At 36.0% G+C, this 22,359-nt stretch overlaps 1 protein-coding gene across 2 annotated transcripts in view; it reads right to left on the bottom strand.

Annotated features, from left to right (window-relative positions):
• Pafah1b1 (platelet activating factor acetylhydrolase 1b regulatory subunit 1) overlaps positions 1 to 22,359 on the bottom strand; it is an 80,462-nt gene that overhangs the window by 19,390 nt on the left and 38,713 nt on the right. For both annotated transcript variants that reach the window (XM_005327923.5, XM_040269298.2), the window contains exons 3-5: positions 6,589 to 6,673; positions 6,278 to 6,352; positions 4,476 to 4,682 (exon numbers count right to left, since the gene is read on the bottom strand). In XM_005327923.5, the coding sequence (XP_005327980.1) occupies positions 4,476 to 4,682; positions 6,278 to 6,352; positions 6,589 to 6,673 (367 nt within the window). The remainder of the gene's footprint in view (positions 1 to 4,475; positions 4,683 to 6,277; positions 6,353 to 6,588; positions 6,674 to 22,359) is intronic.

Below are 22,359 nucleotides of genomic sequence, written 5' to 3'. Positions count from 1 at the left end.
ACTGGAGTGTACCATTCCTGGCCATTCTGCATTTTACGCTGGACTGCTGCTAAAACTTCATTGATATAATAATTCTGATTAGACCTATAGTCTATAAAAAATACATTAAGATTTCGTACTATTCCCTTCACTAAAAGATAACCTTAATCATATCTTTTTAAAGGCAATTAAGAGATACCTATTTAAAAGATAATATTCTAAAATATAGAGATATTTTAAAACCTCTCAAAAAAAGATGGAGGGTTCTTTCTAAATTGTTAGAATGGATCAACTAGTCTATATTAAAATTATAATAATAAATAAAAGGTAAATCTATTCTTATCATTTAAATACTTATCATTTAAATACTTAAACTAATGATACTATGACTTATGCCAAGTCTTTACTCAATTTTATTAAATTAAAAAAGGGGGGGGGGGCTGGGGATGTGGCTCAAGTGGTAGCACGCTCGCCTGGCATGTGTGCGGCCCGGGTTCGATCCTCAGCACCACATACCAACAAAGATGTTGTGTCCACCAAGAACTAAAAAATAAATATTAAAAATTCTCTCTCTCCCTCCCCCCCCTCTCTCTCTCTTTAAAATAAATAAATAAATAAATAAATAAAATAAAAATAAAAAAGGGGGGGGGAATACAGGACCCCAGAGACACACTCTAGATTTTACAAATATTTTATAGATTTTTCTTAAATTGTAATGGAGAGTCTTAATGTTACTGAGCATGATTCAGTAAATTAAACCAGTCATCATGATAATGACTGAGAAACCTCGCACAGGAAGGTAAATTTCTAGCTACAGAGTTTATAGCCATGCAGCTTCACAAGCTTGTCAGGTAAGTAAAAATTATGAAAAGACTTCTATGGACCCATTTCCCAGGTCCACCTTTAATGTGTCTTGCAGTGTGGTCTGGAAAGTCCACCCATGAAACTAGATTAATTATCCTGACTGTAATGGTCTGGTATATGTATATACTGATTCTGTGGTAAACAGACTGACTGGAATTATCTTTTGAGAAAAAGACAGTGTTGAAATAACGGATTGTTCCACATCCTTATGGATGGCAGCTATGGACCAGATGTAAGTAACACCAACTAAGGGCCAGTTCTCTATGAGGGATCATGCCCTCAGTCTTAGCACTGCTCTCCTCTTCATCTGTGTCTCTCAGCTTTGTCACAATATTACTGTTTGTCTGTTTATGGCTTTTCTCCTTCCTTCCTGAACGCAGCCTCACCAGCCCAGGACTGTGAGCTGGGCCCTCCACGGAGAAGAAACCTGAGTTTGCCGATCCTAAGGTAAATGCTGGTGTGGAGGCCACGGGGGCATTATCTATCAAGGAGACAGAGAGCCCTCTCAGGGACAATGCCTTGCACACTCTACGTCACCCTGTTTGGCCCCGGAGGATGGCTGGTTAGTCAAAGATGGGTAAGATTCCTCCAGGGAGGGACAACCTAAGACAGGCACAGTTACAGAGGGGCCATCAGGAGAAAACTTGGGGGCCAACAGAGGTGAGGCACAGAACCTCACCCCCCACCTGTGCAAAGGCCTAATTCTTCTCCCCTTCTGAGAGAGGTCTCCTGCCCCATGGCTGTTTTACTCCCAACACCCAGCTCAGATGGAAACCCAAGTGACCTAGTCAATAGTGACTGCCTGCTTACCACTGCAGGAAACAACTGCAGCTACAGGAATAGGCCATGTCTGGATGCTTTTCTCTTTCTTGGTTCCCATTATTTTTTTCTACCCTTTTCCTTTCTTCTCTCATCAGGGTTCTCCTTTGACAACAAATTTATTTATCTTTTTAATTTTTTTTTAAGTCAAACAGTGTTTATTTTGTAGGTAGGGACTCCAGAATTAGGTGCATATAGATACAATAGTTATAGCTTATTTTTGAGTTGCCACCTTGGTCTTTTTTTTTTTTTTTAATTGGTTGTTCACAACATTACAAAGCTCTTGACATATCATATTTCATACATTAGATTGAAGTGGGTTATGAACTCCCAATTTTACCCCAAATGCAGATTGCAGAATCACGTCAGTTATACATCCACAATTTTACATAATGCCCTATTAGTAATTGTTGTATTCTGCTACCTTTCCTATCCCCTACTATCCCCCCTCCCCTTCCCTCACATCTTCTCTCTCTACCCCATCTACTGTAATTCATTTCTCTCCTTGTTTATTTTCCCATTCCCCTCACAACCTCTTATATGTAATTTTGTATAGCAATGAGGGTCTCCCTTCATTTCCATGCAATTTCCCTTTTCTCTCCCTTTCCCTCCCATCTCATATCTCTGTTTAATGTTAATCTTTTCTTCCTGCTCTTCCTCCCTGCTCTGTTCATAGTTGTTCTCATTATATCAAAGAAGACATTTGGTATTTGTTTTTTAGGGATTGGCTAGCTTCACTAAGCATAATCTGCTCTAGTGCCATCCATTTCCCTGCAAATTCCATGATTTTGTCATTTTTAATGCTGCGTAATATTCCATTGACAACAAATTTAATAAAAGGGGAGAAAACATTGGAATAGCCTTCAGTTGCAACTAGCAGCTATGAACAGCTTGGAGAGCTTCAGAAATCCACGTTCCTTCAGGCCTCACAGAAATACCTATAGGATGGAGTGCTCTGCTCTAGTGACACGTCAATAAAACTACATGCTCAGCACTTGTGGTTAACATTGCCAAACTACCAGGCAAAACCCTAACTCAGTAAGCCTCTTCCCTTAGGGACAGACCCTTCCAAATTGCTTTCCACTACAACAGCAACCTTTTAGAGTTTCCTCACAGTGTGGTTACATTAGGCAAAAGATGATTGGTTTACAGATATTATCTTGCTTGTGTATGATTGACGGGCATGCCTCCCTTAAACCCTATAACAGTTGTGTACATTCCAAAAATCAACTGAGTTACTGGACTTCAATTTGAGGTTTGTCACCAGCCAGTTCTCAGCAGCTCCTGGAATCTGTGTGTTGATTCCACATCTCTATCCCCCACGACTGAGGTAGCTGAGGCAGCCTAACAACAAATTGACCACACCAGTGACAGAAACATATGCTAGACAGCAGATAAAAAACCCAAACTAGCCAATTATGCTGGACTTTAGTGACTAAGACTACATTTACCTATATGGACAATTGTTGAGATTATTATTAAAATAGATTTTTCTGAGAGTATTTATATTACTGACAGACCTAACTAACTCCTTAAACATGAGAGTTAAGAGAAAAAATGATAAATACCCTGTAGCCTGTAAGAATACAACTTATTGTATCATTAGTTATTGACAGCTAATATTTCAGAGCTTTAATATGCTGAAGTTAATATTCAGGTTTTAAAACAGGTGTATGTCAATTAACCAGACCTAGGCAAACTGCTAGTCTCATAATCCCTGAAGTGACTACTTTAAATATTATTCCTTGCTTATTCAATTGCAGCCTTCGCAGCTATGTGTTAAAACTTACAATGTATGGATTTTCTTAATGTTTGACTTAAATTACTTCCAAAATCCTTCATGGTCAGATAGTGCTGATGGAAGGATGAGAACTAAGTAATGATACTCTGGAAGAGGCAAATAAATAATGTGAGTGAGCCCTCTGCTCTATGGTTTATGGAGAGGCCTAAATGCCATGGTAATGAAAATGTCTGTTACTATGGCCAAATACAATGCATCCCAATAAAATTGGGAAAAGATTAAAAATCTTCTGATGGGTGTTTGGCAAAGTAATAATAATCTGGATTATTGTGTTATGAAGATGATATGTTTTCTACTAATTGTGTTGTGAAGATTGTATGTTTTCTACTAATTCTTTTTGTTTTTCAATAGCAGATCGTGATGACCTTGGACCAAGAGTCAAATGACTAAAAGATAAAATTTCCCAGTTACATTTTTTATATATTAAGGGGAATATTAATACAACTGACTCACATTTTTTTCTTAAAATCTGGAACTTAATATGAAGTAAGCCTTACAACAGAGAAACTTACCTAAACTTTTCTATATTTTACCTATCTTATTTTTCCATGTCATTTACACAACTATTACTTTATTGTGTGTAGACTAAAGGCAACTATTATAAAAATAGCTTTTGTTCTAAAATTCCTTTCCAGATGAGTTTTCCCCCCTAAATTTCTAGTTTTGTACACCAATATTTTCATATATCATTTCTGCTTAAAAGTAATGAGCATACTTTTCATTCACTAAAGACAAAACTTCTCCCTATTTAGGCCCAAGGTGACCTACTGCCCAACATTAAATTAAAAACATTCTATTTTTTTTCAAATTCACCAGTGAACTTACTGGCAGAATGCCTCTCAGGAGCTACAATGAAATTTTATTCTAATTAAGTCTTCAAAGTTCAGAATCAAACCACTGACACAGTTTCAAAGAACCTTTCCTTTCTCTCAGTATCAGGGCCTCATTTTCAGGGTCCCCCCCACCTTTTTTCTCCCTTCCTAACTTAAAGTATTTTTTAACAAAAACTTACCTTAATTGTAGCATCCTCTGAAGCAGAGACCATAACACTGAACACAGGATGAAAAATGACACGAGTGACTGGACTCCTATGACCACTCAATGCATATTTTTCTGGTGGACGGGGAATCCATTCTTTTGGGTCTCGTTTCTGACCAAGAGGACCACCTGACGTAAATTCTTCTTTTGCTTCATTTAGCTTTGATTCTAATTCCATAACCTTGAAAAGGAACATGCAGTTAAGTAGACAGATTCTGATAAAAATGACATATTTGATATATTCTATTTAATCAATCAATCTATCTATCTATCTATCTATCTATCTATCTATCTATCTAATCTATTTATCTATTTATGGTAGTGGGGACTGAGCCCTGTGGTATTCCATGACTGACCTAAATCCCCCACTCCTTTTTATTTTTTATTTTGAGACACAGGTTTACTAAATTGCTCAGATTCGTTAATTTGTGATACTCCTGCCTTGGTTTCCCAAATTACTGGGATTACAGGTGTGCACCACCACACCCAGCTTTGGCTTGATATTTTTTAAAACTGCCTTTGTTTTGCACATATGTATAAAATACATGAAAAAATGTCAGTAATTTGCAAACCATTTGGCAGATTTATGTGAAAATTATCTTTATGTATCACCAAAATGTAAGTAGTATTAACAAAACCAAAAACGGAAAAATTCAGTATATCTTCATTATTTAACTCAAAGAAAAATTTCAATTTACATTTGACAACAGAGTCTTCTTACTACTAATCAGAAGAGCAGTAAACTGTCTTCTTCTGAGACTGCTATATATTACTGTTATATCCCTTTTGTTTTTTTCTTTTGTGTGTGTGTGTGTGTATGTGTGGCATGGAGATTAAACCCAGACAAACTATCACTGAACTATAATCCCAGTTCCCGCATTTTTTATTTTTGAGGAAAGTCTTGTTAAATTGCCAAGGCTGGCCTTGAACTTGCAATACACTTGCCTCAACCTCCCAAGTAGCTGGGATTACAGGTGTGTAACGCTGCATCCAACTCTATATTATATGTTACTAATAGAGAGCTAATATAATAACATATACTAGCTTAATAACATAAGATAGTATTCAAAAATCTACAATGAGCTAGGTATTTTTTTCCAAGAGCTTTTCTTTTTTGGGGTATTGGGTATTGAATTCAGGGGCCCTCAACCTCTGAGTCACATCCCCAGCCCTATTTTGTATTTTATTTAGAGAGAGAATCTCACTGAGTGCTTAGGGCCTCACTTTTGCTGAGGCTGGCTTTGAACTCGAGATCTTCCTGTCTCAGCCTCCTGAGCCACTGGGATCATAGGTGGGTGCCACCACACTGATTTTTCTAAGAGCTTTATATAGATGAACTTATATTAGAACAGGGCTATTTATTTATTCTAACTTTGCCTATGAAGTATAATCATTTTAGGGCTTAAATATTATTTGTTGCTCTCATATTACAGGTAAAAAGTAAAGCTCAAAGATGAAAATGTTGTCTAAGAGCATGCTTTAGTGCTCTTTCCCTATAACCATGCTGATTGCTTGAGTCCTTCTCTTCTAAAGGCACAAAGGAATTCTTGTAGGATGAGTGTCTCAAAGTCAGGACTATACCGATTCAACATAGTCAATACCCCATGTTGCATGAGTAGTATGTATCAGTAATGATCTAAGTTTTCATAAAGCATATTTTCATTAGCTTTTCCAAGATAAGCAATTAATGCAGAACAATTTGCTAATATTTTCAGAAGGTTAATATATAATAACATGCTGAGTATAGCTAACTTTAAAGAAAAAAAATTTAGTTACCTTCTTTTGTAATCTAATAACAGATGTCCATTTTTTTTCCAAAAGACCAGCATACTTCTTATCTAATTCTTCATTCTAGAGAAAAATAAATGGGAATCTTTAAACAATGCCTTAACATTTCAAATCACAGAATACTATCTGTAAGCCTAAATATTACGAAAAATCTGATTATATAAAAAAGTGTAAAACCATGTTTAATGCCAAGAAACCTACAATAACAAATAAGATTTGTTAATAGCTGACTGTTAACTACTGATACTATAATAAACCCACTCTTTACACTATGAATAATTATAAAAAGTCAAACATACCATATCTAATTCAGCTTCTTTTTTAAAAACTGAATATGCCTCTTCATAGCCATTTGAACGAAGATAATCTGCTATAGCTCGATTTCTGAAAGACAACAAATTCAAATGACTCCTAATTTTTTTATAATACTTTTATTTATGCAGTGCTAAGGATCGAACCCAGTGTCTCATACGTGCCAGGTGAACACTATCCCTGAGCCACAGCCACAGCCAACCCCTAAATTTATCTCATTCATATTTAAGAAATATATTTTATTTAAAATTCATAAACGTGAAGGCACTCCTTTAAGAGTGCTCCTTTTCCAAGAGTACATGTATTTCTCAAATACACACTCAAACACACACACACACACACACACACACACACACACACCCCTACAAAGCCTCAAGAACATTTAGCTCCTATTACACAGTATATCCATAATATATATTATTCTTGGGCTTTTTTTTTCTAATTTGTTGCTTACTCAAGATGTGGGGTACTCTACAGATAAAGTATGGCTTATATAATTAATCTATGACAATAAGCAATTAATTTTGCTAATGTTTACATACTACCATTCTCTTATTATTTGGTATATACAACTAATCAAGGGAAGGCAACTAGAATTTTTTGCAGAATAATGAATTTTGTACTGGGGACTGAAGCCAGGGGCACTGTACCACTGAGCTATATCCCCAGTGCTTTTCATTTTTTATTTTGAGACAGGGTCTTGCTAAGTTGCTGGGATTACAGGTATGCACCACCATGCTTGGTCATATAAAGAAATGTTTTGATATTTCTCTATAAGAAATAACTTTGTAATAAGTTTAGTATACTGTCATACAGAATGAGACATTCATTCTTTTTCAATTTTTTTAGTTGTAGGTGGACAGAATATCTTTATTTATTCATTTTTATGTGGTGCTGAGGATCAAGCCCAGTGCCTCCCATGTGCTAGGTAAGCACTCTTTATCACTGAGCTACAACTCCAGCCCCAAGACATTCATTTTAAATTAGAACTTGAAGGATAGAGAAGATCAATTAGCAGATAACTTCGTTCTCTTCCCCACCCTCTTTTCTTGCTCTATAAGGAAATGACTCAACCACTCCAGCTCTTTTTAAATTTCAATACAAGAGTCTCCCTACATTGCCAAGGATGCCTTGAACTAGGATCCTCCTGCCTCAGTCTCCCAATTTGCTAGGATTACAAGTATGTACCACTCACCCAATTTATGCTTATCTTTTATTCTTCTCAGAATATAGACAACTGGCCCTCCCTCCTAAGGCAACCTACTTCAAGATGTCACAATTATTTTGAATCTTAAATTCCAGCATAATAGAAAAGGTTTTTGGGGATTTCCTTTAAAATATTTTAATTAATTTAAATAATTAAAATGTAAAGTAATATATATACCAAGTTAACCGAATTTTAAATATACAATAAAGTATCCTTTCAATTACTAATCACCTCTATTCCACCCCAATACAACCATTTTTCTAGTGTTTTATGAGTTCTTTTTAGAGATATTTTACCTAAAAACACATATCTACAATCTTCTAGATAACCTCTACTTGTTTTTGAACAAACATTAGATTGCTGATGGCACATAAACCCACTTCATCTTATCATTCCTTATCAGCAGATTTAAATCCCTCTTGTGGGCTGGGGATGTGGCTCAAGAGGTGGCGCGCTCGCCTGGCATGTGTGCAGCCCGGGTTCGATCCTCAGCACCACATACAAAAACAAAGATGTTGTGTCTGCCGAAAACTAAAAAAAAATAAATAAATATTAAAAAATTATTTCTTTCTCTCTCCCTCTCTCTCTAAAAAAAAAAATCCCTCTTGTATTCAAATTATATTACATTCCATTATAGAGCAAAATGCTTTTATTACTACACACAATGCTAAGAATACCCTTGTATAAACATTAATGCCAATACCTAATGCTTTAGGAAATAAAAACACTCTAGCAGTATGGCAGCACTGTGGGATTAAGTTTTAAGTGAAGGGTATATTACCAAAAATGAAAAACAAAAATGAGTAGAGAAAGATAATAGGACATTACAGCAAATATTTTATGTTCCAGATAATTACAGGCATGCCAAAGATTAAAGTATGATAAATAATAATTACAGGGTTATTAGCACATTGAATTTCCAGACACAAGGGTAGCAGAGAGATAAATTTTTATTATGAGTCTGAGTCTATGTGCTCCTCATACCATGGCCTATACCTTCTGGTCTATTCTACCAATTCATTCATTACAAAATATCTTCTTTTAGAGTAAAATCTACTTCCCACCAAGTAGTAGTTTTACTAGTACTTGGGACTTCCAAATCAATACAAACTAAGAAGGCAACGTCTCCCCCATAATCCCCTTTTATTAAATATTTTGTGTTGTCGAGGTACTCAAATTTCAATAAAAATAAATTTCCTTTTCATTAGGATATCCCAAAATAATAAGGAAAATAAAAAATTTTAAAAACATCTATTTCTTAGCTTTATTTCCATCTTTTAATCTAAAATATAAATATCAAGTACATAAAGGGGAAATGTCAAGGGCAAACAAATTATACACAGCAGTTGTAAATATTTAATGTTCCTCCCTCATTCCACTTCTATCTCAGAGTTAAGTCCAAGCACCTGACACTGCGAGAACACAGCACACAGCTTCTTACACTAAAGCTCACATAATAAATAACACGTTATGGTATAACATATGCACAAACTAGAACCACTATGATGTTAGTGAACATTTTTTTTTTGGTAAGTGAAGTGTAAATAAATAAATGATGATACTTTTTCATGTAAGAATATTAAAAGGAAGCTAGGTGTGGTGGTATATGACTGTAATCCCAGTGGTTCAGGAGGTTGAAGTAATTGGATTTTGAGTTCAAAGATAACCTCAGCAACTTTAGTGAGGTCCTAAGCAACTTAGCAAGACCCTGTCTCTAAATAAATAAAAAAGGGATAGGGATGTGGCTGATTGGTTAAATGCCCCTGGGGTTCAATCCTTAATACCAAGGAAAAAGGGAGAAAAAAGATTAAAAGGAGAAAAATGCAAAATGAATATTTCTTTCTTTTCTTTCTTTCTTTCTTTATTTTTAGTTTTTGGTGGACACAACGCCATTTATTTTATGTGGTGCTGAGGATCGAACCCAGCACCCCGCGCATGCCAGGCGAGCACGCTACCGCTTGAGCCACATCCCCAGCCCCTGTTTCTTTTCTTTTCTTTTTTTTTTAGAGAGTGAGAGAGGAGAGAGAGAGAAAGAGAGAATTTTTAATATTTATTTATTTATTTTTTTAGTTCTCGGCGGACACAACATCTTTGTTGGTATGTGGTGCTGAGGATCGAACCCGGGCTGCACGCATGCCAGGCGAGCGCGCTACCGCTTGAGCCACATCCCCAGCCCATCTTTCTTTTCTTTATTAAAACAAAACCATCACTTTGAGATTACAATCACAAACTGAGAATCCCTACCAGAAAATCCAAAATATTCCAAAATCTGGTATTTCTGTGTGTGTAGTGTTGTGTTGAGGTTACTGAACCCAGGACACCTGCTCTACCCCCAATCTACACACCTTGCTTCTTTTAAAAAAAAAAAAAAAAAAAAATTTAAGTTACCCTGCTAATTTCATCCCAACCCAGTGTAAATACCTTCCCTTACTAATATTATTTTATAACATAATACAATATTATACTGTATAACTATCAAATTAATTTGTGTTATCATTTACTGCTACATTTTCAGGGTGATTCTAATTGCTCATCCTTTTAAACAATGTTGCAAATAAGTAGCCACATAGTTAAAACTTTCCTAACATCTTTACACTGAATCAAAAGATACATAATGGGCAGAATATATTAACAGCTCTGTGGGTGAGTACTTACCCAACACACCTAGAGTCTGGGGTTTGATCCCAGGACTATAAAAAGAAACAGAGAGGGGCCTGGGGGTTGAGGCTCAGTGACAGAGCACTTGCCTTGCACGTGGGAGGCACTTTGGGTTCGATCCTCAGCACCACATAAAAATAAATAAAATAAAGGCATTTTGTTTAACTAAAAAAATTATTTTTTTAAAAAAGAAACAGAGATACAGATATAGAGACGGGAGGATGTGAAAAAAGATTTTCAGGATATTCTGAGAATAAATACTCTCCAGAATTGTATCAATTTTGCTTCCTATCAGCAGTTAGGAATGTCTCTTTACCTCTTCACTTGGTAAAAATGAGTGGCAAACATGATTAATTACAAAGATTTGGATAATCCCAAAATGTACATAATAAAACAGCACTCCAAGTTAGTTGGGCTTTACACTTTTTTTTGAGAGAGAATTTTAATATTTATTTTTTAGTTTTCGGTGGACACAAAGTCTTTGTATGTGGTGCTGAGGATCAAACCTGGGCCGCAAGCATGCCAGGCGAGTGCGCCACCGCTTGAGCCACATTCCCAACCCTACACTTATGATTTGTGTCAAATGTTAAGTCCAACCTAACCTTGTCTCTTGATCCTAAAATCATCTAGTTAATTTAGGGAGCAGAATATATATATATATTTTTTTTAGTTGTTGATGGACCTTTATTTTATTAATTTGTTTATAGGAGGTGCTGAGAATGGAACCCAGTGCCTCACACATGTGAGGCAAGTGCTTTACCACTGAGCCACAACCCCAGTTCATCAGTATCTTTTTTGTGTGTGTGTGAGAGAGGAGAAGAAGAGAGAGAGGGAGAGAGGGAGGGAGGGAGGGAGAGAGAGGGGGAGAGAGGGGGAGAGAGGGAGAGAGAGGGGGAGAGAGAGGGGGGGGGGAGGGGGGGAGGGAGGGAGGGGGAGAGGGAGAGAGAATTTTTAATATTTATTTTTTAGTTCTCAGCGGACACAACATCTTTGTTGGTATGTGGTGCTGAGGATGGAACCCGGGCCGCACGCATGCCAGGCGAGCGTGCTACTGCTTGAGCCACATCCCCAGCCTGGGAGCAGAATATATTAACCTAGTGTCATACATTGGAGGACTAATTTCTCTTAGGGAACAAAAGTAGTTAGTAGTAAAATAACTTAGAGGACAATAATTCCAATGAATATATGTCAAGTGGGTGGGAAAGCTCTTTTTAACTCTTCTATTCAACCAGAGATATTGATTTTTACATATTTTCCATATCCATATTGTTCTTCATAAATGTTCTTAAAATTGAGGTACACTGATTTTTAAACTTCCAACAAAGCCAGGCACAGTGATGCAATCCTGTAATATCAAAAACACAAAAGGTTGGGACTGGAGAATCTCAAGTTTGAGGTTAGCCTCAGCAACTTAGGACCTAAGGATCTTAGTGAGACCTTGTCTCAATAAAAAATTAAAAAGGCTAAGGATGTAGCTTAGTGAGTTCAATCCTCAGTACCAATAAATAAGTAAACAAAAATAAAATTTAAAAAACAAAAAAATAAAAGAACTCAGTGGTTTAGCACCCAGGAGATGTTCAATCTCCAGCACCTCAAAATAAATTATTAAATAAAAAACCCTGCACACAAATATTTAAAACAAATCTGACTCATAAATTTACTTCTTTTTTTCCCCTACCATACTCATGATTGAAACCAGGAATCCTTCACCATCTCAGCCTTTTTTTTTTTTTTAATTTTTTATCTTGAGGCAGAGTCTTAAGTTGTTTAGGGCTTCGCTAAGTTACTAAGGCAAGCTTTGAACTTGCAATCCTCCTGCCTCAGCCTCCTGGGTCCCTGGGAGTGCAGTCATATGTCACACTTTTAACCAGTAGGCTTTTTTTTTTTCTTTTTTTGGTAACTATCTAAATATGGGAGGTGAAAGAAATAAACAGTTATCTGCAAGTTTCGAGTAGGTGATGTTATGAAACAAAGTCCCCTTTAAGATTAAAATCAACATCCTGTAAGTGTCCTTCTGCATTCTAAATTTTCTTTTCCTGAGAATCAAAACTGGAAGGAAAAAAAAGAGCCCCAGGCCAGGCAGAGCCCAAGTAAACTAAAACTGACAAATTCTCAGGCTAGCAGAGCCTAGTTCAATCTGCATATGCATATCACCTGCTGGTTTTGTTTGTTTGTACAGGGAACTGAACCCAAAGGTGATTTAGCCCTTGGGCACGTCCCTGGCCCTTTTAAATTTCTCTTTTGAGACAGGATCTAAATTGCTTAGAGCCTCACTAAATTGCTGAGGTTAGTTTGTGATCCTCCTGCCTCAGCCTCTCCAGTCACTGGGATTACAGGTGTGTACCACCATACTCAGCTCACCTGAGTTTTGTTTATAATTTGTAACCACTTATGTAGGACCAGAAGAGAAACAATCTAGCTACTTCTCCCTAATCTGATCAAACTACATAGTATTCTCCTTTTTAGTATTTTTCTTGAGAGAGCAGCAGACCAAATGCTGCCAGCTGAGATCTAGACAGGTACACTGACTTGGCTACAGGGAACCAGAGATCTCTGCTAATTATACCAAGTGCAGTTTCAGAACTTGAAGCAGCCTCAATATTCCATTCCACAATAAAATTTGAAATGAGTATGCACAGTACTGGCACTGAGATGGAGCAGTATGGTTTTAGGAAAGCCTCAGTTCTTCCTTCACAGGTTCTCTACTGAGTAAAAGTCAACATAGATAGATGTCTGTAATCCCAGCATGGTTAAAAGGTTATAATACAATGACAAACTTTTATTTAGGTACTTGCTCATGGAACCACTGACAGAATTTAGAGAGATCACAATATACCACATGACATTAATAATATCATAATACTGAACCACTAAACAGTAAAACAAGCAGGGTGCCTGCCTGTAATCCCAGGGACATGAGAGGCTGGGGCAGAAAGACTAAAAATTTAAAGCAAGTCTCAGTAACTTAGCAAGACCATTTCAAAATAAAAAATAAAAAGGGCTGGGAATGTAGCTCAGTGGCAGAGCGCTCTTGGGTTCAACCTCCAGTTTAGAAAAAAACATATATACAGTGAATAAATTACAAGTGAGGGCCTGGGGATATAGCTCAGTTGGTAGAGGGCTTGCCTCACATGCATTAAGGCCCTGGGTTCAATCCCCAGCACACACACACACACACAAAAAAAGTGAACACTTAAACAAGCCTGAAGTAATTAGGAACAGTTGTACAACATACTGATCAAAACCAAAATCCTAACAGTCCCTCAGGAGCTCCAGTCACTTCTCTTATAATAAGATACAATTCAGTCAGTCACACTTCTTGCAATATGTTAAATAAGTGACAGGGTTGAGAGATACTTTTAGTACTACCACTTCTCATGTTCCACCTCTTATAACTATCTGATCCAATGAATGAGGAATTTCTAACTCTAGAAAGGTGTACTACCATCATTTTAAGTAAGAAATAAATAAGACTAAAGCTTTAAAGGATACTCCTAGGGTTTGCTAGTTGTTGATCTTGAGTTGATTTTTTTTCCAAATTGTTTTTCATCAGTTTTATTGCAGAGGCAACATCTATCCCCTTTTAGACAAGTAAAATGAATTATAACAAGCAGATATCAAGGCAAATGTTTACAATAATTATGAGAAACTCCAAAGACATGATTTGAATTATCTATTAAACTTCAGAGGATGAAGAGAATAAACAAATCACTTGGATTCAAGAAAAATTCAGGGGGCTGTGGTAGCTTGCTTGCATAGCAAGCATGAGGCACTAGGTTTGATTCTCAGCACCACATACGAATAAATAAAGGCCCATCAACAACTAAAAAAAATATTAAGAAAAATTCACATGGAAGTGCAACAGATCATTCTGAGTAGACCAAAACCAGTAACTCTACGCAGAATTAACTAAAATAAAAAGGAAGTGAGGTTTTTTTTTCCTACTGGGGATTGAATTCAGGGATGCTTGACCACTGAGCTACATCCCTAGCCTTTTTCATTTCTTTTGAGACAGGACTTGCTAAATTGCTGAGGCTGGCTTTGAATTTGTGTTCCTTCTGCCTCAGCCTCCTGAATCACTGGGATTACAGCACCCAGCCTGAAATTTTTTTTGGTACCAGTCACATCCCCAGCCCTTTTTATGTTTTATTTTGAGACAGAGACTTGCTAAATAGCTGAGACTATCTTTGAACTTGCATATCCTCCTGCCTCAGTCTCCAGAGCCGCTGGGATTACAGACATGTGTCACCATTCCTGGCCTCGAAATATTTTTTTATTAATATTTATTATTTAATTTTCGGCAGACACAATATCTTTGTTTGTATGTGGTGCTGAGGATCGAACCTGGGCCACACGTATGCCAGGCGAGCGCACTACTGCTTGAGCCACATCCCGAACCCTCAAAATATTTTTAAAAGACCTGTTTATCACATACATCAGACAGATTAGATGAAACAGCAACTAAACAAAGGAAGACTGTTGTATAGTAAATCAAGCCCTAAAGAATAAAGTGAAGATCCTTTAAAAGATCCCGGAACCTGAGATCTTCACTTTTATTCTTTAGGGCTTGATTTACTATACAACAGGTTCCACTTGTCAACAGATTTTTTAGTCTGTATGAACAGGGATATTCAATAATCTCCACTGACTCATAGTGGGTAGGGAGGGGGAGCATGGGAGGAATAGACAAACTCTAGATAGGGCAAAGGGGTGGGAGGGGAAGAGAGGAGATGGGGTTAGCAATAATAGTGGAATGTGATGGACATCATTATCCAAAGTACATGTATGAAGACATGAATTGGTGTGAACATACTTTATATAGAGAGATGAAAAATTGTGCTCTATATGTGTAATAAGAATTGTAATGCATTCGCTGTCATGTATTTTAAAAATAAAATCAGTTATTAAAAAGAGTATTTACATTTAGAATTAGTATGTAATTATCCATAATATGTGGTTACCATTCTAGGGCTACCTGATGATCATTTATTTATTTGTTCATGGTTCCCTTTCCTCACTCTGAAACATTAACTACATCTCAGCCTCAATTGACCTCTAGCATCATGCAGAAAATAGCAACAACTCAGGATACAACTTTCTGAACTTCCTTATTGGAATTAGTGGCACTGGCTGCTGCTTCTACAATGTTTTGTTGCTGTTGTTTTAATTTTCCTTTTAATACAACCCTCTAGAATTTGCAAATCTCAGTGAAATGAAATATGATCCTGCAGAATAAAAAGGCTTTACATAATCCTACAGAAAGTAAACAATCACGATCCCATGGTAATCACCTTAAATATTTATTTATTTATTTATTGGGCGGAGTGCTGGTGATGCACTACCAGGGAGTTCTACTTTCAGCCCTTTCTAAAAATTTATTTTGGGGATGTGGCTCAAGCGGTAGCGCGCTTGCCTGGCATGCGTACGGCCCGGGTTCGATCCTCCAGCCCCACATACAAACAAAGATGTTGTGTCCGCCAATAACTAAAAAATAAATAAATATTTTTTAAAAAAATTTATTTTAAGACAGGTACTCACACTAAGTTGCTGTGGCTGGCCTTGAACTAGTGATCCTCCTGCCTCAGTTTCCCAAGAAGCTGAGATTATAGGCATGTGTCACCATAACTAGCTATATTTCATTCTGTTATACTTGAAATATACTTTCTGAAACAATGAGCAATTCCATGATTTTGGCTTGAATTCACAAATCAAATGTGTTTTGTTTACTAGTTTATCTTTTTGTCAAGTCTAGAAGAGAAAAGGCCAATATTCCTATAATACAGGATGTCATTGTTATCTGTAATGATCAGATACGATGCTTCTACTAAAATACTTAAATTTAAAATGTTCCAAAAAAATAAGACTAATTGTGACACAAGCTAAGAATATTTAAGTATTTCTTTGAAGGCTCAACAGACTCTTTGTAATCTTTTATCTCAAAGTAATAATTACAACTATAGTATAAGAAGTAAGAATACAGTCAATGATTATAGGTTCCATCACTACCAAACTTTTAATCCCAGCGAGTTGGGAGGCTGAGGCAGAAGGATCACAAGTTCAAGGCCAGCATAGGCAACTTAGCAAGACCCTGTCTCAAAAAATAAAAGGTACTGAGGATATAGCTCAGCGGTAAAGTACACCTGGGTTCAATCTCCAGTATAAAAATAATAGTAGTAGTAGTAATAATAATAAAGCTTATGTTCAAAATGTATATTTTTATACTCAATGTGAAAATACCTGTTTTTAATAAACACTTGAAAATGAAAGGTTATGAATTATGGATTAAAACTGCAGTCTTATTTCAACCTTAGTATTCAATTGATTCATGTATTTTGCTTTTATTGCTCAGTATTAATAACATCCTGATTAACATAGGTACACTGTGCAAACAGTAACTGGACTTAAACAGCTCAACTTGCAGTCTTAGGATATTCTTCAATTAAACCAACCCAGAAGATTTTCACAAGTGGGAGAAATACCTATTTGAAAGCTGAGTCAGTAACAAGATCTGAACATTGCTCTCATTCCTTATTATAGGACCTTAACTCTGACAAGAAGTACCCAAATCTTAAGCTAAACCCTAACACTATTTGTCTAGCATCTAACTCAACTCTATGAACATGTGCTACTGTAGTGTATTCTCATGTACAATTTTAAATATGTAGGGAGGTGCAAATTTTCACTTTCTTTTGCAAAGGCTGGAAAGAATCACTTTCTAATCAATACTAAATATATACAACATTCAAATACATGCACAGTAGAAATCCATGTACTTCAATCAACTGACATTAGTTTTAAAGAGGAAAAAAAGCTTAAAATATATTATTATACTCGTGAAACAGCATGGAGGAACCTTAAATGCATATCCTCTAAGTCAAAGAAGCCAATATAAAAAGGCTATATACATCCTGTGTAATTCCAAATTTCTAGAAAAGACAAAAACTATGGAGATTAGTAATAACATCAGAAGCTGTTCAGCTTGGGGAGAAGAAAAAAAAGAATGAATAGGTGGAGTTCCAGGAATTTTAAGGGCAACAAGTATTCTGAATAATACTATAATGGTGGACATAAAACATTATGCACTCACTAGTCAAAACCCACAGCAGAATTGGGGATATAGCTCAGGTGGTAGAGTGCTGCTGCCTAGCATGCATGAGGGCCTGGGTTCAATCCCTACTACTGGAGTAGGATAACAATGACAACAAAACAAAGACTATACAACACAAAGAGCAAACTACATATTTTAGTTAATAATGATGTTTTAATATCAACTTGTCAATTATAACAAATATATCACATTAATGCAAAATGGTAACAGTAGAGAAGTTTTGGGGAAAAACAGAAGGATTAGGATATGGGGAGGAATAATAGGATTCTCCTCTAAACTATTTTATCCCATTCTCCAAATTTAATTTTTTTTTTTTTTGGTAAAATGATTTTTAAGTTTGTTTAGAAGAAAAAAATTTTACAAAAAAAAATTTTTAAGACAAAAAATTAGGAAAACATTATCAGATACTGAAATTTATTATACAGCTATAATAATTTAAAATTTATAAGTCTGGTTCCTGAAAACACAAATCTAAATCCTAATATAAGGCTCTGGAAAAAGGTGTTTTTAGATTAACTGGGAAAGGACCACTCAGTAAATGTTTGGACAAAAGCTTCAAGGGAAAAGCAGCTGGATCTCTTCCTCATACAGTCCACAAACATCAATTCCATATGTCTAAGACATTGTAAAAATAAATAAAAGCAGAAGAATGCTTTAGGAAAATAAAAATGAATATTTATGTAATCATGATTAAGGAATTATTATCCAAAGTCTGATTCTAATAGTCAAGGAAAAGACATAGCTTTCACTACATGATACCTACTTGTAGCACAAAAGTCCTCCTAGAATCAAGAAAAATGTAAACACTTCAAAGGTAAAAAAAATATACATAGCAAGGCCAGAAACAAGCGATTGACAAGAAAAAAAATAGCAATACATCCACATAAAACTTTAAGCTCATAATAACTTTAAAATACTTGCAGTTCAGACGTATTACACATGTACTTCATACAAGACTTCAAGCCAAGCATTTCACATACACTATATTTAATCCTCATTATTCTAAAAAGTATTCCCTGTTAATCTAAATTAAATTAAATCTAATTAAGTGAGCTGGGAAAATCTGGAGAAATTATTTCTACCACAAAAGTAATGCTGAGGGCTGGGGATACAGCTGAGTTGGTAGAGTGCTTGCCTTACAAGCACAAGGCCCTGGGTTCAATTCCCAGCACCACAAAACAAAACAAAAGTAATGCTGATGCTGAATTGTCTTCAGATGTGATATGAAAATATCTCTTTTCTTTTTCAAGAAATCTGTTCCAATTTTTCTTATGTTAAAAACTATTATATTTTTTCCTAATTAAAATCACATTTCAAATAGTTCTAGCTGTTCTGCTTGTAAGTTTTAATAGGTGACATCTAGCACCAGAGATCAAAAAACTGGGTGCTAAGCCACAGTCTTGATCATTTGCTTTTAGTTCCAGTTTCTAGGATTATGTGTTTATGTGACTTTATAAGATATATTCCAAGAGGTGGAGTTATTAGGTCACAAATAATTTTACTTTAAGTAACAAATACTGGGCTGGGGATGTGGCTCAAGCGGTAGCGTGCTCGCCTGGCATGCGTGCAGCCCGGGTTCAATCCTTAGCACCACATACAAACAAAGATGTTGTGTCCGCCGAAAACTGAAAAATAAATATTAAAAAACTATCTCTCTCTCTCTAAGGAAAAAAAAAAAAGTAGTGAGTGACATTAAAAAAAAAGTAACAAATACTGCCATAATATCCTCCTAGACAATTACAATTCCCTTTCCTTAACAGACACTATACTCTCCTTCCTAGAAGCATCTACTTTTTTAAAAATTTTATATCTTTATTTTTATGTGGTGTTGAGGATCGAACCCAGAGCCTTGCACATGCTAGGCAAGTGCTCTACCGCTGAGCCACAACCCAACCACAGCATCTACTTCTTTACACTAGTATAAATGATCTGAAATCAAAATATTTTTCTTTTCTTTTCTGGTGGTGCTTGGAGACTTGAACCCCGGGCCTTTACATGTGAGGCAAGCATTCTACCAACTCAGCTATATCCCCAGCCCCAAATAGCTTTTTTATAGTAATTTATTTCGACCTATTGGCTTCATTACTACCTAAAATTGTAAGTGCACTAAGTCATGTCTTGTACTCTAGATCTCAAATATTTGTTTTTATTTAATTTTATCTTGTTTACAGCCATTGCTCTAGATATTTGCAATTTTGATTATCATTAAATGTATTCTGTAACTTCATATCATCTAAAAAACTGAAAGTGTCCTATATATTTTAAACACTTAAGACAAAGTCCAGTGTTTCTAATTTCTCTTTAGTTGTAACTCTTTGTAACTACTTTGTACTACTCTCATTTAGTATATAATTATCCACCTTGTCCACAGTATATGTTAACAAAAACTTTTCTGAAAACCAAGTATATTGTGGGCCCAGCATTTGTTCAAATGTCCAAAAAGTTGTCTTGTTAAGGACTAGGAGCCAAGAAGAGAGATTTCTTCTTATATGCTTTTATATAGTTTGTCATTCCCATTGGCCTTATGAAAAAATAGGGGCTGGGGTTGTGGCTCAGTGGTAGAGCGCACGCCTTGGACGTGTGAGGCACTGGGTTCAATCAGCACTACATAAAAATAAAAGTATTGTGTCCATCTACAACTAAAAAAATATTTTTAAAAAGAAAGAAAAAAAATTTAAAGAAAACAGAATCTGTTGTACTTATTCTTTACAAATTAAAGATGGGTTAGTATAGAGGCTGGAGCGGTGGCTCAGTGGCAAGAGTGCCTGCCTATCATGTGCGAGGCACTGGGTTCGATTCTCAGCCTCACATATAAATAAATAAAATAAAAGTCCATTGACAACCAAAAATTATTAAAAAAGGAAAAAAGAAAAAGATTAGTATAACTTAAAACTGAATGTCAAACTCACTAGCATATAGCCTCTTTTCCTGTTATACAACTCATTCTTTCAACTCAACAATACAATTCATCAAACACTAGAGACTCAACTCATTTAAAGCCACTAGATAATCTTCTAAATTTTTCTTTACTCACTTACTAGGTTTTAGTTCTCTTATCAATGTTCATTCTGGCTTTCTAATAAACTTTGACAGAGAAAAAAAAATGTTAGCAAATAATTGCCTAGCAGCTGCAATTTGGAGTATCCAAAAGTACAATACCACTAATCTGGCATCAGATCCTTCTGATGGCAGTATACATCTAAATCACCATCTTGGGCTGGGGATGTGGCTCAAGCGGTAGTGCGCTCGCCTGGCATGCGTGCGGCCTGGGTTCGATCCTCAGCACCACATACAAAAACAAAGATGTTGTGTCCACTGAAAACTAAGAAATAAAAATATTAAAAAATTCTCTCTCAAAAAAAAAATACTGTTAAAAAAATTAAAAAATAATAAATCACCATCTTAAAAATCAATCTGATGGGCTTAGATTATAGCTCAGTGTAGAACACTTGCCTATCATGTATAAGGCACTGGGTTCAATTCTCAGCACCACAAATAAACAATTAAGTAAAATTTAAAAGTCCATCAACAACTTAAAAAAAAGACAATCTAACCATACAAACTTTAGTCCCACCTACTTTTTAAGTCCTACCAATCCCTCAAATGTCAAAAAAAAGAATGCACAGCCCTTCAAAACATTCTGCATCCTACTCACTGAAATGAATCTTTCTTTTCTGGTTCGTGACTTTATATTTATAGTACTACACATCTCTCTTTTTTTTTTTTTAAAGTATTGCTCCTCTGTTTTTTATTTTATTTTTTAAAGAGAGAGTGGGGGGGGTAGAGAGAGAGAGAATTTTAATATTTATTTATTTTTTCTTAGTTCTCGGCGGACACAACATCTTTGTTGGTATGTGGTGCTGAGGATCGAACCCGGGCCGCACGCACACTAGGCGAGTGCGCTACCGCTTGAGCCACATCCCCAGCCCACATCTCTCTTTCTTACAACAGATTTGAAACTGAGGAAAAATTAAATGTACAAAAATGACATCTCCCACATTTTAATGTTCTCTGGATGAATCTGGAAACCATATAGAGGGGCTGGAGTTGTGGCTCAGTGGTAGAGCACTTGCCTTGCATGTGTGAGGCACTGGGTTCAATTCTCAGCACTGCATATAAAGAAATGAATAAAATAAAGGCCCACCAACATCTAAAAAATATTTAAAAAATGAAACCATATAGATACTTAATGCAGCTGTGTTTCTTCATCCCAAAGGTGATATTAAATCAATGTGTTATGTAATCAATATCTCAGAATAAAAGGGGGAAAACCCAAACTATAAATCAATGGAAAGATGGAGAATGTCACATAGAAAACCTGTCTATAGGTCAAAAAAGATTTAAGAAAAAAGCCAAGAGATTTAGCTTCATACATACTGTCCAGAATTAGCTAAACATTTAATTATTAGATAAACAATAGATTATCCTAAAAAAAGGCTTGAAGATCACTTTAGGAAGGTCACTTTACCCAGAGAAGGAGTTGCCAAAGAAAAAGCAACACCCTAGAGCAAAAGGTAGCACAAATGTGGCAGAAAGGGGCTGGGGATGTGGCTCAAGCAGTAGCATGCTTGCCTGGCATGCAAGGGGCGCTGGGTTTGATTCTCAGCACCACATACAAATAAAAATGAAGATGTTGTATCCATCGAAAACTAAAAAAAAATAAATATTGAAAGAATTCTCTCTCAAAAAAAAATGTGGCAGAAAGGTGTTCTAAAGAAAGCACGCCCATGGGCTGGGGATGTGGCTCAAGCGGTAGCGCGCTCGCCTGGTACTCGTGCGACCCGA

This window comes from Ictidomys tridecemlineatus, chromosome 3 (genome assembly GCF_052094955.1).
Source record: "Ictidomys tridecemlineatus isolate mIctTri1 chromosome 3, mIctTri1.hap1, whole genome shotgun sequence".
Classification (NCBI taxonomy): domain Eukaryota; kingdom Metazoa; phylum Chordata; class Mammalia; order Rodentia; family Sciuridae; genus Ictidomys; species Ictidomys tridecemlineatus.
The sequence above is the reverse complement of the archived record's forward strand: the minus strand, read 5'-3'. Positions and strand labels throughout refer to the sequence as shown.